This window comes from Maniola jurtina, chromosome 7 (assembly GCF_905333055.1).
Source record: "Maniola jurtina chromosome 7, ilManJurt1.1, whole genome shotgun sequence".
NCBI lineage: Eukaryota > Metazoa > Arthropoda > Insecta > Lepidoptera > Nymphalidae > Maniola > Maniola jurtina.
In genome coordinates, this window is record NC_060035.1 from 5,870,682 (window position 1) to 5,889,514 (window position 18,833).

Below are 18,833 nucleotides of genomic sequence, written 5' to 3' on the forward strand. Positions count from 1 at the left end.
AAAATGTCTTACAAATAAAAATAAGTCTGAAATTGTGTAATATTGAGAATTTAGTTAGTTAATCAGACCATAAAAACTAGCATTTGTACTAACTATAGTACTATAGTTAATAAAAATAATACTATTCTATAATATTAACTACATTTGGTATGTAGATAGCTATAATTATAATGTAGGCGTCCGCATCTAACCCCTCAGGGGGTAAAATAGGGGTTTGAAATTAATGCAGTCCACGCAGACGAAATCGCAGGCATAAGATAGTTTTTTTGGATAAAATTGCTATTGACTGTAATCACACCTAATAATAAGTGATGATGCAGCCAAGGTAGAACGGGCCTGTCTAGAAGATGCCTATTGACTCTTCTTTTTAAGGTAAAAAATAACAATATTATAGCCGGCGTGGCGGGGAAAACGAATCCCAGAAAGGCATTCCCCATCCTAGCAGTGCCTTAGATTAGGAACAAGGAAGTGAAAACTGTATAGGCCGTAATTGAGCTAGACTGAACCGAATGAACTAACCAAATGATATTATCATATTATATTTCGTCAGTTTATTCTGTTATATATATGGATCAAAAAGGATTAAAAAGGGTTTTTCGCATTCTGTCGTTGCGCTTTGATTGGCCTTTGCATGGGTCTGCGGTCCGCTCGGCTTAGTCGCCTACGAGGTCTGGCTACGTACGCCTGTGTCGCGTAGCTCGCTACGCCGTGCACCACTGAAATCTACGACGATTGTTGTATACTGTTTGCCGTTATCAGTGATTATTGACTGTTTTACTTGTGTGTTTAGTGAACTGTTTTATGGTATTGTTGAATCATACTTTTGGATGGGATAACTTTTTTTCGGGTGAGTTTAATTAATTAGTAACTATTCACTTTCTATTCTTAATCTACTCAAATTGTATATTTTTGTGTAATTTCCTTTCAAACTTTTTTTTAATTTCATTGTTTTCTAGTAGGTACTTCGAGTAACATAATTTGGTCGGTTACAATACAATTAGGCTTATGATAATGATGATTCTATTGGCGACTTCGGCAACAACGACTGGATCTCTGTTCCTGATTATTATGAATAAGGGTTCCGCTCATACTATGTACCCCAATGTTGCTAATGTACCCTATTTTGGTGCGGGAAGCGCGCATAGTGAGAACATGATAAAGTACCGTCTACTTACTAGAAAGCTTAGCGAGTTGCAGAAGTGACGTGGCAATAAACAGGGAACGTAGTTCGGAATACCAATAGACATTGAGGTCCCATGATACTGGACCAGAAAGTTCAGTGATGGAAGATCTCCCACTAGAAGTACAGCGACATCAAACGAGTCGATGATACGCAAGTAGCCGTTGGATTTAGGAGGCGAAGGATTGTATCATGTGGAAGTCCCCATAAGTGACTTAGACTGATGATAAGTCAAAATGTGGGAGTGGGCCGTTCTTATTCCTTCATCATTACTTTCCATTTGGGTCAACATTGTTTTACCAGCACAATCAACGATTTCTATGTACCTACTACACACAATCTAAGTTTAGCTGACTAATACGCTATCGCAACTGGGTCTACCCTCTAATTAACTTTGAGGTGGGGATATGAAAATAGTTTTGTAATAAGAAATTAATCTAATATGGAATAGTACCTTTGCAATTTGTTCTTTATAAACTTTTGTAATTAAAGATTCAAAAACAGCTGTGATATAGATTGAAGTTGGAGTCCGGAAATCTTACCTAAAGTAAAGAGAGCCTTAGGAAATACTGGGTGTATTTCGCAAGGCTGTCTTATTTAGTTTGAAATTAAATGTTTTGCACGTGGAAATTTCTCATTCAAATGAAAGTTCAAGTAGATATCACGAACGTGAATTACAAAGAAGAAAGTCAAAGTTTTATGTTTTTCTCTTCTTTTATTGTTTGCATTATGCTTGTTCAGGCTTATCATAACGAGATCAACGGTTCCTGGTGGAGACTTTTGAACTTTTAATAAAGTCTTTTGTTATTAATGTTTAACGTCCTTTTCATAAAGTTTCCTTTTACTTTGTTATTTTGTTTTAGTGGCCTCGTCTAGGGAATATAATATCATAATAGTTTTTGAGTTATCGTTCAAAATGTCGGAAAAATCACTTTTTACTAAATATCTAAATTACTTACTTACCTTAGTAAAGAATTTTTAAATATATTAATATGTAGTTTAAACATGGTTCAAATTTTAAATCGTCTGTTTACGCAAGAGGAACACAGGCTAGCATTAGTTACGTGACTCTAGGTTGTAACGTTGCTTGCAAATATTCGCGACGTCAGGAGCACTGCCAAATGCGCTGTCTTCCAAAGCGCTGAGATGTGATATGCCCTGTGCTGGAATTCGGACATATTATGTCGCATAACAATGAAGTAAAGGTGCATTATGTTAAGTTGGAAACTTATAATACGCACAGCCCAAACCATTGCGTCTAGGAAATTGTGATTTTTAATTAAGATCATAACTGTAAGGTTACTTTTAAAAATTGATTTGAATTGTCAACAATAATATAAAATTATTATTTTATCTAATGAAGATAATTTGATAAAATATATAGTTGGATCATTCGATGTCATAATCTGTTGCTAGGAGGCCAACAAGATTGAACTTGCATAAATACGGGTATGTTTTTTGCGTAGCTTTTGGGAGGACATTACAATAATTCGATAAAAATATTTAAATAATAGCTTTTCAGAAGTCAGCTTATACTACCCATATTATTATAAATGCAATAAGTGTGTTTGTTTCTTGATTTGTATCTCAATCACGCAACAATAGGCCACAGTCTCAGAATTGGGCGCGTTTGGATGCCTCGTAGCTATAGTTTTAAGTTTACGTAATTAATTTATCACCACTAAATATCATCTATCAAATCTAACGATTCTCACCATCAAAAGGTATACAATAGTACCTCTTTTTAATAAATGATTTTGAGTTTTTTGAGTTTTTTTTAAATGGAGCAAAGAATGGACGTGATTTTTGCATGGATGTAATGTGTTTATTAAAGACCTTGACCATATTATAGGCTACTTTTTATCCCGAAAAATAAAAGAGTTCTCGCGGGGTTTTTCAAAACATCAATCCACGCGGATGGAGAGCATCAGTTAGTTAGTTAGTTCCTTATTAACGTGGAACCCACTAAGAAATAATTTTTGATTTTTGAAGGGATTCTATGACAAAAAGTTTTGCGTTATTGCGAGAACCTACGTGCAAAATCTCAAGTTTCTAGACAAAGTAGTTTTAACTGTACCTACTAGGGTTATAAAATGTTTTACATATTTTACACGTCATATATGTTTATGTGGATGAAGAGTGTTATAGAACTTTATTTCTAAAAGAATCTTCCACATACTTACATAATATCATAAAGATGGCGATAAAAAATCGGATCTTCCCTTTTCTAATTTTATACTTATGCTGTATAAGTATCTGCACAGTTTCATCTCCATAGCATTATATGAATCCATATTTTAATGGGAAAAGGGAATAACATTAATGTGTTTGTAATTCGAATGACATATTCATGAAATTCAGAGCGAACGAAATTATCGTTGTTTCTTCATTTTATCTCTCGGTTTTGCGTTTATCAGCTCTACTTTATTTTTAATGTAATAACGTTGTTAATTTTAATTGTTAATGCAGATGGATAAACAAAATATTTCGTGAGATATCTACATGAAAATAGTATGAAGATACTAAGTAGCGGGAAACTTCGACAGGAAGTTGGTAGGAGAGCTTAAATCACACTGACTGACTGATAGATAACTGATAAGTCAAGAAGCATGAGCAAGCGGTAATTTTTGATTTATCCTCTAAGAGGGTAAAATACGGGAAATGAATCGGGCATCGGGCATAATATGGCATAAATTGTTATTCAATATTTAAGTATAAGTACTTCACAAAGATATAGGTTTACTAGATGATGCCCACGACTTCATCCGCGTGAATTTAGATCGTTTAAGTATCCCGTGGGAACAATATTTAATTATCCGGGATAAAAGTTGCCTACGTCAATTTCTGGAACGCATGCTACCCCTGTACTGTATAAATCGGTTAAACGTAAGGGCTTTGAAGGATCCCATGGGAACTCTATAATTTTCAGGGATAAAAAGTAGCCTATGTCTGTCCCCGGGATGTAAGCTTACTCTGTACCAAATTTCATAAAGATTGGTCAGTCTGTTGGGCCGTGAAAAGCTAGCAGACAGATAGACAGACACAATTTCGCATTTATAATATTAGTATGGATAAAGGAACATGTTTAACATGAAAGTGGGGATGCAAAAAACTTCTGCCTAAACTTTGTTCTGCAAAACAAGACGTCGAATTTGCTATCGGCAACGTGTCTGGCACGTCGGGAAGTTGTAGTGAAACGTGTCACGAGAGTCACGATGTAGGAAATTTGCATAGACTTGTAATAAAATAAAGTTACCCGTTTCCGGAAGGGAAAAGTGAAAATACTGATAGTCATCTTCGAAGTTAACCTCTAAGAACTTTCTAAACACGTTCAGTTTTTTCTTCCTTGTAAATATAAATGTATAACAACAGGTACATATTGTAAATATGTAAGGATGTACTCGTATTCTTGCAGGTATCTAAACTTTCCTTAAATTTTCATGAGTAGCCTTTTGAACTGAAACATTAATTTATTTATATAAATTAGCTTTGCATTTTCTAACTTGAGGCATTTTAGATTTAGTTTTTAATGTAATTTTTTACTGTTTTGGATTTTTTTCTGTTTTTTTTTTGTGCTGAAGTGAAATAAATCATTATTTATTTAATTTTAAACTTAATAATAATATATCTAACTAGTTTACAGCCCTGAATTAGTTGTTAGCCTACTAATTCCTTCTTTTTGGTTTTTAATATGGTTTTCACCATCATTTGAAAAACTGTATGAGGGAAGATTATTTGATATGCCAAGGATACTGCGACGAGTCAGTAAAATAATTATAATACTGTCGCTCATAATATTATAGCAAAGATACTGCGTGATAGTACCAAGCGTGTGCATTGAGCAGCCCTCTTCTCTCAAGTCTCATTATAGATATCTTGTGTTCTGAACTGAACATATTTTATAATGAGTATCGTTGTTTGTTTGAAATTTCTACTTCTATTTCTATTTTACTGTAGGGTAGATTTATGTTTTACTTACTACGTAGTATACTGACTTTGTAGTTCTCAAACAAAACTTAACCAATTACTTAAAATTAAGCTTTTACTAGCTGATCTGCCCCAACGGCGGGTGGAATTTCAGAAAATCCTTTCTTATTGGAGATCTAGTTCCAAAAAACCTACACGCATTTCAAGTTTGACTACCCAGCTTTTACGTTGATACGAATATGGACACATACAGTTTCTCCTTTTAACATATTAATTATTAACATATTATGCCTACGACTTTGTCCACGTGAACTACACATATTTTAAACCCCTATTTTAACCACTTAGAAGTTAAACTTTCATAAATGCTTTCTTAGCAGATGTCTTCCTCAAAATAGCTATCTGCATGCTCATCCCAAGCCGTCCTGTAGTTTGAACTATGCGTCGTATCATCATCATCATATTATGATGCACATCAGTCAGTCAGTCAACCTTTTCCTTTTATGTATTTAGATAATAATACATTTTTATCTCATTTAGATACTCTCCGATATTTTATCAAATAGGTAATCTATATAATTTACCGGTTCACTTTACTTTATCCTTTTCATTTTGAAGGAAACTTTTCACCGCTCGCCGTAATAGCAGCTCAACTTGGTATAATAATCAACGATTCAGACGTAAAACCTATCAGCTACAACATTGAAACTCCATTTAAGTTTCTTTTTAATACTCCTAACTCAAGTTGTACAAACTTACTTGTAAAAATTTTGTATTAGTTTACTTCCTATTTTCGATAAGATTTTTTTCTAATATAATCCTAATATAATCGTAAGGAAGTTTATGGATGCTCAAACAGGTAGGGAATTATAAAAGTAGGTAATATTTGCTTGGCCACCGATAAAGTTTGCTGACTTATTAATTTTAAACACACATTATGCAGTTAGTAGAAGACGTAAAAAAGAAAAGAAGAAAAACAGGCAAAATGAAAAAATAGATTCGCATTGTAGTAAGTACAAAGCCAACGTAGGTATAGTTAGTAGATATTTTCCGGTCAGCTCAGTACTTAAAGATTGAGCATTTATTATAGGTACCTACTAGAATTTTGAGAACTTGTGAAGCATTTTGTATTATATTTACTCAAAGACTTTTCTCTCTAACTTGTGCGCGTCTTATTATCACGAGTTCTTTTTTGTAAGGAAATGTTAAAATATTTTAGGGACGCAATTTGTATAAGCATAACAAGCTCTTGTTAGGCTTTTGTAAATAAATGGATCAAAATTAGACTCGTTAAAGCAGACGCGAACTTTTTAGAAATGTTTGTTTGTAGGCTTTTTCTTCTCTTTTTTTAAGCGGTGTTAGTAATTATTGTTTTACAAATTGCCAACGATCTAGCTGAGGAAGCGTGATATTATGGTTAAGGAAAGACCTTCTTAGCGCGGTAGTAAGCATTGTGGTACGGAGCTTGATTCTCGGCAGGGACAATTAGGAATATTCATCATCATCATCATCATCATCTGCCAGTGGACGTCCACTGTTGGACATAGGCCTTCTCTAAAGAGCGCCACCACACCCGGTCCTCAGCCTTCCTCATCCAGCCACTTCCCGCCAGCCGCTTTATATCGTCGGTCCATCGTGCTGGAGGGCGATTAGGAATATTATAACTTTTTTATCAATTTTTTATGATAGTGTCTTGGTACGACGGCACAAAGAAACCTATTAGAGGCATTGGATAAAAAAACTGCTATATCCCTTCAATTTCTTTAAAATGTTTTCTACTTTTACTTATTTCTCCTCCGACAAAAAACGTTGTCTCTATTGGGCGAGAATAAGTAGCTCTATTTTTTTGCTTGTCATAGCCTACTTAAAACATAGACTACATCATCAAGTTATTCTTGAGCAACGATTTATTATAATATTGTAGTAAGTAGGTAACCAACTACACATCAGCCGGGTCATTCGGAAACAAAAAATTTTGCCGGCTTTAACTTGTTTTTGCTTATAACTTGTCTCATAAAACTTGTTTAACGTAGCCCCTAGTAATTATTGTATTAATTTATTTCAATGTTCCAGACGTATAAAATTACGTCAGTATCAGAGATTTATGGTTAATTTTACCTTTCTACATAGAAAAGATACATACAAAAACAAAAGTCTATTCGGAGTTCACCTCAAAGTAATAGAGCAAAATTTTACGGTTTCATACACATACACGAAAACAAGTGGCTTAATGAACGTACGTTACAGCGCAACTTTTGAAGTAGAAACATAAAGCAGAATCTTAAACAACTTTCAGGATTATAAAAATGAAGCATTGATGTTTATTAAACCTCAAAGGGTTGCGCATTTTGTTGGATAATATTTTTAAAAGGACGCTATTTACTAGACGACGTTCGAGCCAGTTCGTTGACATTCGAATGGAGTGATAAAGAATGGGGCTTGGGTGTCGCTTTGATGTATCGCTGAACCGGAAGTTGTGGCAGTCAACAACTCGTCTAATATCGATAGCGAAACTATCGATAAACTCGAAGCTTATCGTGCGTCCAGACTATTTTTCCAGAACATTTTTCTGTAGCATTATATTCATTTTTTATCTGTGCCTATATGAGTTTTATTTAATTTTGTATATATTTTTATATTTTATGATTTTAAGTAGGTAACATAGAATCATTATAAAATATGGCTTCGTGATAACATTTTTCTGCATTCTTATATTAATTTTTTAAGATATTTAAGCCTGTACATAGTAAATTTCACATAATTTTGCTAACATTTATTTATATTTTAGGTAGATATATACTTAGTAGAATCCCACTGCTGGTTAAAGACCATCTTCTTCCAATCCTTTTTATTTTGGGCTGTATAGAACCATACATCAAATAGTCATAATATGCATATAATATTGTAAAAGCAAAAATGTGTCTGTCTGTCTGAAATAGAAACACCGAGACTTTTTTATTCAAATAAACTTTTACTCTCGAATTACTTGTTTGTCTTTTAGTGTGTTTGTCCCTTACATATTCACAGCCCATCTGTCTGCAAAACCGATTTTGATGAAAGGTACAGAGATGGTTGAACCTCAAAAACAGATATAGGCTACTTTTAATCCGGAAGATCAAAGAGTTTCTCAAAAGAATTTTTTTTTAAATGGCGTCCGATATATTTCCAATATACGTCAGGAAATTAATTACAAGTTGTCGTCCTCATTGACGGCTTCATTATATTTCCAATATACTTTCATATTTTCATGAAAGAAAAAGTTAATAATGCCACTTTATAAATAAAATACACCTATTAGCTTTTCCTTATTGGACATTACTTTTGATGCATCATTTATCCGAAAATATTCATGTCGCATTCGCATGTCGATTCGTTAACTTTTCCGAGACCTCATTAATATCAAGTGCGATGTTGGCTTGATATACCGACTGTTTGATAAAGGTTGAGGCAGTCGGCTATTTCTTTGGCATCAACCTAATAGTGAAGCCACACGATGCGTTGCGTTGGCGGTGCGGAGCAACCGGAGAAGCATCGTGTTAGCCTTAGATAAAGCAGCCCATAGAAATACGAAGTAGGTACTTCCTAATTTCACTAAGCAGTCATCTTTGGATACGTAATTACGTCCAAAATCCAATAGAAAAAGTGTCACTTCGACTTTATTTTGTTTACAGCAGATATACCTACGCCCAATTATAGTGATAGAGTTAAAGAATGGAACTGATATTTTCGTTGACACTCTTTGATTGTCTAATAATAATTTTTCATCAAACGCACAGACACACTTTAGCATTTATAATAATAAGTATAGATGAAAATAGAGTAAACTGCAGTCCCGTCCTGATTATGACTATTGACTAATGCAACTGAGTCGAAATATTCTCAGATAAAAATCACCAAATTAATCGTTAATTATTACAATATAATAAATACTAAAACGTTACCTCTATCATATTTTGTACCTGTAATAACTCAGTATATTTTTTTGTATCCTGTAAACTGCGTAGCTAAATTAATTCAGCGCGTCAGCCTCACTCCCTATCGCTGCAAAAGTGAATCTAACAACTGTTGTGTAACCGCATACAGTAAGTATATTCTGTAATAAATTCTCTTTAATTATGGTGCTTGCGTACCACAGATTACATTATATTAGGGTTGGGTAAATAAAGAGCAGGATTTCCGTTTGCACCCCGAGAATAACAGTGTCTATTCTGCACAAACTGGGTTAGTACGTAACTTAACTAGACTCTCAATTAAAAAGGATCACGGTTGCAATTTATTGCGAAGAGCGTCATAATTAGCTTGTGTATTTGTATTTTATTCTTTTTTCACAACCCTTGTTTTATTATTTACATTCTTTGTGGGATGTAATTTATTCTTTTGAGCACCGAGGGTTGGTTTGGAAATTATGAAGGCTGATAAAAATTTGCAATTATTGTTATTCTAAAATTGACAAGTACAACGTGTATTAAAAATATACCTTATGGAGTATTTCATAGAAATACCGTATACAAGAGTGTCTATTTGATAATATAATATGTTCGTGCACACATAGCAGCAACAGCCTACTGGTCAAGATGACCTCATAGTCGGGGAGTGCAGAGTTCGATTCCGCGCACGCACCCTTAACTTTTCGGTGTTATGTGCGTTGAAAGCAATTGAATGTCACTTGCCTTAACGGTGAAGGAAAATATGGTGAGGAAACCTGAACGCCTGAGAGTTTCGCATAATGTTTTCAAAGGAGTTTCAGAGGAGTCTGCCAATCCATACCTACTTATCTTACTTGACCAGCGTGGCAGACTATATCCCAATCCCTTTTGAAAGGAGATCTGAGCTCACTAGCCAGCCGAGCGATGGGTTGATGATGAATGATATAGGATGACTTTGACTAGCATAGTACACAAATTTCAAACCCTTGTTTTACCCTTTTAGAGATATAATTTTCAAAAATCCTTTCTTAGTGGGATATCATAATAGCTAACTGCATGCAAAATTTCAGCTCGATCAGTAAAGTAGTTTAAGCTGTGCGTTGATGGATCAAAGAGTCAGTCATTCAGCTACAGTCAACTTTTCTTTCTAATATACAAATCAACCAATCCTATATCTACCCAGCATCTATGTGTTAAAAACCATGTTTAAAACATATATGCTATTACTACAGTAGGTATATACGTACCTATAGTCTAAGGCTTCAACTACGATTAACTTCGTCTAAGACATAATTAATAACACACTCAATAAAACTTAACTCAGTTTAAGTATTAGCAATTTCCACTTTATTTGCAGAACATATGAGGCCGCAAAAGTTTATTGAACTTGTTCTTGTTAAAGAAACTTATTCAATTAGACCATTTTTGAAAACTCCACTTCTAGTACAATCGAGAAATGTTTTAAAGAAAATTCTGTCTAAGTTTCGCATACATTCTTTGAAGGAATATGTTGCCAGTACCTACATAAAGGCTGAAATAAACACGACGCACGACCGCAGCGCATGTATACCTAGGTAGTTACCTATATTCATGTGCCTATAGTCCGCGTCAGGTTGAGATGGCAATCGAGGTATGAGGCGGGAGGACACCCCACACACCCGCACGTCATCCGCGCTCGCCCGCATCACCGGGTTAGCGCGGGGGCGGTCCGGGTACCCGGGGCGTTCCCTCTCCGATTGCCATTTCAATGTGTACCTACATTACTAGTGTATGATTTACAAGTTACAACAATAAATACATCGCTCAAGTGGCCACATACTGACTACTAAGATTCTATATCGATAACGGTATGACAAAGTTCATAAAGCTGAATTAAGTCAAATTACTAGCTTTCAAAAAAAACGTCTCCTTCCAAATGTCCGCTTGCGCTGGTCATATTATTAGCCACTGAACTAAAATTCGGTAACATTACGGAACGGCACGGGATATTGCGCGATATGTTTCGCATTTCCTTGCAGAGTTCTTACATTCAGCATAGATACAGCTTCTAGAAGTCGCGTTGCACACGATACAGTCGCAACGCGCTACCTACGCGTTGTATGTGATTCAAGCTTTAACTTGGGCGTGGGTGTGCTCTAGTTTTCCAAAGTTTTGTTATTGCCGTTTCGAAGCGGTCTCATGAAACAATTGCGAGCGCTTTTAGAATTTTAACCAACCATTTTGCGGTTCAGAGCATTAAGTGCCCATATGGCGGTTCAACCCGCCTGGAGGTGTTAGCGCGCGCTTATAACATATTATAAAATATTGCGATCCCAGTGCTGATTCATATGCACACTGATAGAAAAATAATGTATCGCTACTATGCAACACTTTTCCGTGGGAGCTCTTTGATTTTCTGGGTAAAAGTAGCCTATGCCACTCTCCATGTCTTTAATGGTCTATATCCACGCAAGAAATCACGTCGAATCGTTGCTCTGTTGCAGTGTGATTGAAGGAGAAACCAAGAAACAAACTTTCTTATTTATAGTATGAGTACTGAGTAGTGATGGGTAGTGGTGGGTAGTTATAAAAATACATCTACAATTCACGCATAAATATCTCGATACATTTCGGCATAATAATAGAAATTGATCAGTTGAACAATTTGTCCAGCAGAATTGGATGTTGAGATAAAGCCATCCCATTTTACAAAACCCTACATCGGTCTGTGTTTCAGAGAATCGAGCTGTCTTCGTAACTGTATGCAATTAGAGACAAGTATGATAAGACTTACATGCAATCCTCAGGTGTGTCGTGTCTCATTGTTTTTCGTTAACATTCACGAGTCACGTACCTATGAGATGTTAGAAAATAATATAAAATTAACAAGCACGCTTTTGAGACCTATTTCATACATTTTTTATTGTTCCTTTGTTAAAAAGTTCTTACATTACATATTATATTTTGTTGAAAAATTATATAAAGTTTTTTTTTGTTTTAAACTCTTTATTGCATAAATATAAAATGCAATGCATGTACATAGGCGAACTTATTACTTAGAAGTATTCTCTTCCACTTAACATTTATTTAGGCTAGCTTTAAGTTATATTGTAACATTTTTAATAAAAATAAAAAAGTCAAATAAAATTTTGTGAAAATATAAAAAAACATATTTTTTTAAATTCAAATACAAGTTAGCCTTTGCCTGCAAGTGACACAACATTCATACATTACACGCTTATAACTTTTGAAAAAATTCAATATGCGAGCTGTAAATATGGCGGCATTTTCATATGTGAAATTATTTTTCTAGTTCATTTTTCGGCAAGGTAGTCGTATTTTTTTTAAATTAGGACTGTAACACTACAACGTCACCAGTTGGCGCTAATTATAGGTTGGGGAAATATAGATCGCATCACTCCCTGTACCTTGCCAAGTTGGAACTAGATGGCGCTGACTATAGGTTGGCAAAAAGTAAATGACGCTAGAGAGATTGTCCAACCCTACCATAACACCCAGCCATAGCCAATGTTATTCAATCGAAAATCGAAAATCGATTCAATCAATGGATTCACTAGTATGGATCACTCGACACACGAGGTCACCTTGTAGTCGCGCTTCCGACTTTCGCTTCCACTGCGTGGGACGAATTGTATGGGGCACGATTCTCTTATCCCCGTGTAAAAGTCGCGCTTCCGACGTTCGCTTCCACTTCGTGGGACGTTCGTAAGGGACACGACTCTCGTCGCCTAGTGGTGCTTCCGACCTTTGCTTCCACTGCGTGGGACCTAGGTTAGGGACTCTACTCCGTAAAACCTAGAATAAATTCATTGTCTTCACGCAACGTTGCTGTTTGAATTGCTTCGGCTGAATCCCGACCCGTCGACAACGTGGAACTTTTCCCCCGCTTCTTACAACTGGCGCCCAACGTGGGGCAGCTGTCTTACAACTGGCGCCCAACGTGGGGCAGCGCTTCTTACAGGACTTGTTTATATTATTACCTAGACGAGATTCTACATGAATATTAGGTATTAAAGTATTAATAAGCTTTCATTAGCTGTAATAATCCTATTTCGCTTTATCAACGACAAAGTTAACAATACCTGACGTAACACAATAGCAACAATAGCCTTTTGTCACCTTTCTTACGTACATTTCCTTTAGCCGGACTGTTTCAATTAAGATACATCTAATAAAGAAAAGTTATCCAATAAAATAGTTTGCAACGGCCTTTTACGTGCTTTTATTACGATAAAGTCAAAGCAACGCTATAAAGAGGTCAGGAAAATCAAAAAGTTGATAATAAAAATAGGTAAGTAACTAGAATAATTCGTACTTAAGCAATCTAAATATATAAAAGGCAAACTTATAACTGTAACGTATAACTAACTTATACTTATAACTAACTGACTGACTGATCCCTCAACGCACAACTCAAACTAGTGGGTGAAATAAGGGGGTAAAATAGGGCTTGTTTGTGTTGTAAACGCGGACGAAGTCGCGGGCACTTTTGCTAATTTGTAATAATTTGATTAATAGGAATTACTTAATTATAATTTGTAATTAATTAATTGGCCAGTGTGTCCATTCTAATAAAATTAATCCATCCTAATAGGTATACGTATATATAAATGCGTAAGTATCTGTTTCTTTCTACCTGTCTGTCCGTCAGCAACTTTTTCAGAGCCTATTATTCGCCTAACTAGCCTGCATCCCACTCCCAGGGACGGACATAGGCTACTTTTTGTCCCGGAAAATGAACATGTTTCTACGAGATTTAAAGAAAACTTAAATCGCGGGCATCAAATATTAATAAATAACTAAAAATTTCGTCTCTAAAAAACTATGAACTTATACAAAGTGCTCTCAAAAGCATAAATATACGCGTAATTACTTCCTCTTAGCCTAACACAACTGAACATTATAGAACCCATCTTCCGGATAAATTTTATCTACACCTCTCACGGCTCTTTACATAAATCTGTGAACCTATTTCATGCGAAATCTACTTTACCTGAAACTCGACTCTTACTTTATTGAATTTCTATGTAAATTTAAGGATCCAGTTACACATTTACATCGAAGAATCGTAAGTGAAAGTATGTTGTTAAAGGTGATATTTTTGTAGAAAATTAAAACCTTACTCTAATATTTGTTGTTTTTTGATTTTTCCTTTTCTTCCATTTATTTAGTTGCGCCTGTGTTTATAATATTTTGTACAACATATTTTTAAGCTGCATCATCACTTCCCATAGTGAATGCGAAAGTGTATTTGTTTTTGATTTATTGGTTTGTCTTTCAATCACGTCGCACAGACATAATTTTTTGCATGGGTGTAGTTAAATACCAGGACAGTGACATAAGCTACTTTATATCTTTGAAAATCAAAGGGTTCCTACGGGATTTCTAAAAACCTAAATCTACGCAGACGAAGTCGCGGGCATCAACTAGTAGTCTACATATTTTTTTTAATGTATCTAAATTATGTTTAATGCCTGCCTCGGTTCCAAACTTTGTGAATGTACCACTGGATATCGTCATTCATAACCAATTATTGTCTATAATACATTAATCACAGTACCAATATTCATTCTGGAACCTCCAAATCAATATCAATCAAGAGAGATCTCTTAATAAAACCTTAGGAGGGGAAGAGAAAAAGCGTTGTAATCTCAGAACAGATGAAATAGGGCCAAGCTTATTTCTAACAGAAATCTTTAAATTGAAAAAAACGGGAACAGATAAATTAGCTCTGTAGCAGCGAGGCGGTGCTAATTTATTGAAAGTGGGGCCCCGCCTGTAGTCTTTATTGTCTTGTATAAATGTCGTAGAACATAATTATTGAGGAGCTGGCGAACGGTGTGAAATATGCACGAAATAATATTTTACAGGAGAAGCGAAAACTGAATGAAAGCTTTAAAACTTTACTGTAAGTAATAATATCGTTGTGTCCGAAATCACAACTGTCCAAAGTTTGTATTTCGGTCAAAACGTTATTATTATTCTTTTGCGCCAAGGCTGTGGTAATTGCCTTTCGACCATCAATAGCACTGTAGTAGTAGTATTTATTACCTAAGTTGCCCAACCTAATAGATTACAATAAGAAATGGAGAAAAGAATAGACGACCTTAGTCCAACAAAAACCTTAGATCGGAAAAAACGAGAACAGTTAGATTAGCTTCTGTAGGCGAGGGGAGAGACCATTTATTGAAAGTCGGAATACGCGTCAAGCCATTAGTCGTCCCGCTCCGTGGAAAAAGTGTCGCTTTCTGAAACATTGCGCTGGGGTGAGATATTCTATTTGGATTGCGTTTTGTTCGATCCAATCGATCTCTATACAATACAACGCTCGTAGTGAATGGAGCGTCTCGAGGGGCTATAAATAACCACTTCGCAATGTACTTATATGAAATCAATTTATGTTGCATCATTAAGTATACATAATGGAATTTGATTAGGTTTCTAATGAGGTTTTCTGCTAAGTAAGTGTTGGGTTATTTAATCACGACTATAATTTTATCTGAACATACATATGCATTACAATGCATGACTACGTCTGCATGGATGTAGATTTCAAAAAATCCCGTAGGAATCTTCTTTTGTTTTCCGGGATAAAAAGCAGCCTATCTATGGCACTTTTCAGGTCTTCAACGATATCCATCTGAAAATCACGTCGATTCGTTGCTCCGTTGCGGTTATTGAAGGACAAACTAACAAACAAACACACTTTCGCATTTATAATATGGATAGTAAATCAGCTTCTGCAATTGTATATAGGTACCCGAATATATTTTAGTAATTAATACGGAAAAATTATCTTAATCTTCAAACGGATAAATGAAAACGAGTCAGAACTTTATCTAACCAAAACCTTAGATCGGAAAAACGAGCGCTGATAGATTAGCTTCGTAGTGTGAAACGGGAAACCGCATTTACAGAAAGTCGGTCTACTTTGCCACGCGTGAAGCTATTAGTCGTGCCACCTTGTGGAAAAAGTGTCGCTTTCGCTGAAACATTACACGGGAGCGAGATATTCTATAAGGCTTGCTCTACGTGAAGCCGAAGTCACATCGACGCCGGACCGAAAGTTTGTGTAAATAATAACTTAAAATTTAAAAACCCCCGACACAAAAACCTCTAATAATATTCAAACGGCTGAACAGATTTTCTTGGATTATAGCTAAGAACTCTCTCTATCAAGTCACCTCTCAAACAAAAAAACTAAATCAAAATCGGTTCATTCGTTTAGGCGCTACGGTGCCACAGACATATACACAGGTACACAGATACACAGACACACAGATACACACGTTAAACTTATAACACCCCTCTTTTTGGGTCGGGGGTTAACAAATAAAAATCGCACGAGCCTTACCGGTGCGCCCAGCACTGCGCCGGTGCAGACATTTTAGAACGTGGAAATAATAAGCACCGATCGCATTATAGCACTGTCAAATTTCAATGGCGGTGTAGGGCCGTATATACTTTAGTTGTCTTTTGTTTGCTTCAAAGCTAAACAAACTGGATAAATCTTGATATTGTCGACCTCCCTGGCACAGTGGTAAGAACTGTGGTCTTATTATTGGGAGGTCCCGGCTTCGATACCCGGCAGGGGTTTGAAATTTCATAAATTTAAATCTCTAGTCTGGTCTGGTGGAAGGCTTTGGCCATGGCTAGTTACCACTCTACCGGCAAAGCCGTACCGCTAAGCGATTTAGGGTTCCGCTACAATGCCGTGTAGGAACCAAAGGTGATATGAGTTTAACAATAAACCCCGGCCAATTGCGAGTCAGACTCGCGCACTGAGGTTCCGTACTCGGGTATTTTATCCGACATTTTGCACGATATATCGAAAACTATTATGCTTAAAAATAAGTAAAAATCTGTTTTAACATGTACAAGTAAAGCCCTTTCATATGATACCCCACTTGGCATAGTTATTTTAATTTGAAAATTGAAACACAATTTAATTATTTTTTCCGTGACGTAACCACAAATTCACGGTTCTCGGATTTATTCCTTTACTTGTGCTATAAGACCTACTATAGAATAATTTCATGATTCTAGGTCAACGGGAAGTACCCTATAGGTTTTCTTGACAGACACGACGAACGGACGGACAGACAGACAGATAGACAACAAAGTGATCCTATATATTCCTAGTATCTGAATAATTAAAAAAAAAAACACACGGTCTGGCTTCATGTGTAGGAAACCTTAGAAATGTATTTTGTTCAGTACGATCGATCTCTAGACAAAAGACGTTGCGTATGTGGCGTGCCTCTGGGACCGATAAATAACAGTTCCGCAATGCTCCATAACTTCCCATACTAACTTTTTAGATTAAGGTTTTTTTTCACTTTATTGACCAACTTACAAATAACTAAAAACAAGCTTTATGCTAAGATCATGAGAAACCGCTTGAGTAACTCTCGATTTTCAAGAAATCTAAACCTACATGGATGAAGTCACGGGCATCACCTATTTGGTGCAGAAATAGCATACTTCTTAGGGGTGAAAATATTATGGTGCTTTTATCCCAGAATGACAAAGAGTTCGGACAGAGTTTTTAAAAACCTAAAATGAAGCCACGGATATCATCTAGTAATATCCTACTAATATTATAAACGAGATAGTTTGTATGTATGTATGGATGGATGTTTGTTAATCTTAGACGCAAAAACAACTTGACGGATTTGGCTGAAATTTGGATTAACACATAGGCTAATTTATATTCCGAAAAATCAATGAGTTTCCACGGGATTTTTAAAACCTATATCCAAGGGAACGAAGTCGCAGGCATCAGCTAGTATTACAATATTATTTGCGAATAAGTCACATTCTTATTCGATCCTTTCTTTGTTACAGACATCCATAGTAACTTGTTGAAGGATAAAGATGCGTTGTCACGGACGACACGTACAGCTCTAACTCATTTCACGAAAGGAGAAAATCCAATATCTGAGAGGTATTTACAATGAAGGGGGTCATGAGAAAAGCGCGGAGCCGTCAAGAGGTGCTTGCGACTTGACGTGTGGGCGTCAGGCAGAGAACCAGCATGGCTTCGCAACTTGCCACTATATTACTGTGGCTTGGCGGAAGTAAGTATATCTGTCCCGGTATTCAACTAAGGTCATTTATCTATATCAAAGATATTATTATAAAACTCCACATAAGCAAAGCTCACACATTTACTTACTTTAAACAGTGAAGAAAAATTTGTACGCTTGTGTGTATGACATGCATATAATGAGTAGCTGGTAGCGGCACAGAATATATAGATAACGCGGGTTTATGCACCTTCAGGTAAAATGACACCTACGAGAGTGCTTCAATAAACGGTGGTCGTTTCCAATAGAATCGTTGATCTGTATACTTACATTATAAAACAATAAACTGGCTGACTTATTGACATAGTAATGAATAGTTCAAACAACTGGGTTTGGAAATTTGAGATTTCGCATTTAGGTTCTCTGTGTGACTTATCGATCTAAGATGTTTTTGTGGCGCATGCATAATCAAATACACAGACAACCCGCATTTTTTTAAAGAAAAGATAATCCTTTTGACCGTGCCCTAATTCTAGTCAAATCAAAAAGGAAATCCTAATTGATACAGGTACCTACTAGGTATATTAGTGCAATCAATTAATTAGATGTGATTGATTGCTGGCGGGGATATTAATAATATTAATTGATTTTCTCATCAGCAAATGGTCTGATATCAATTGATTTGTTTGTTATTATTTTTATTTAAGTACGTACCTTGTTCTATTCCTCCACATATTTAAAGGTTACATTACTCTTTCACTTATCTGCGCT

The 18,833-nt window shown here is 35.7% G+C and overlaps 1 protein-coding gene across 2 annotated transcripts in view; it reads left to right on the plus strand.

Moving 5' to 3' along the window:
- LOC123866813 overlaps nt 1-18,833 on the plus strand; it is a 37,030-nt gene that overhangs the window by 4,275 nt on the left and 13,922 nt on the right. Inside the window, exons 1-2 of one of the 2 annotated variants that reach the window (XM_045908517.1) lie at nt 669-847; nt 17,881-18,113. In XM_045908517.1, coding sequence (XP_045764473.1) covers nt 18,071-18,113 — 43 coding nt within the window. In that variant the 5' untranslated portion in view covers nt 669-847; nt 17,881-18,070. Of the gene's footprint in view, nt 1-668; nt 848-17,880; nt 18,114-18,833 lie in introns of those variants that run through there. The other variant, XM_045908518.1, reaches the window with a different exon arrangement.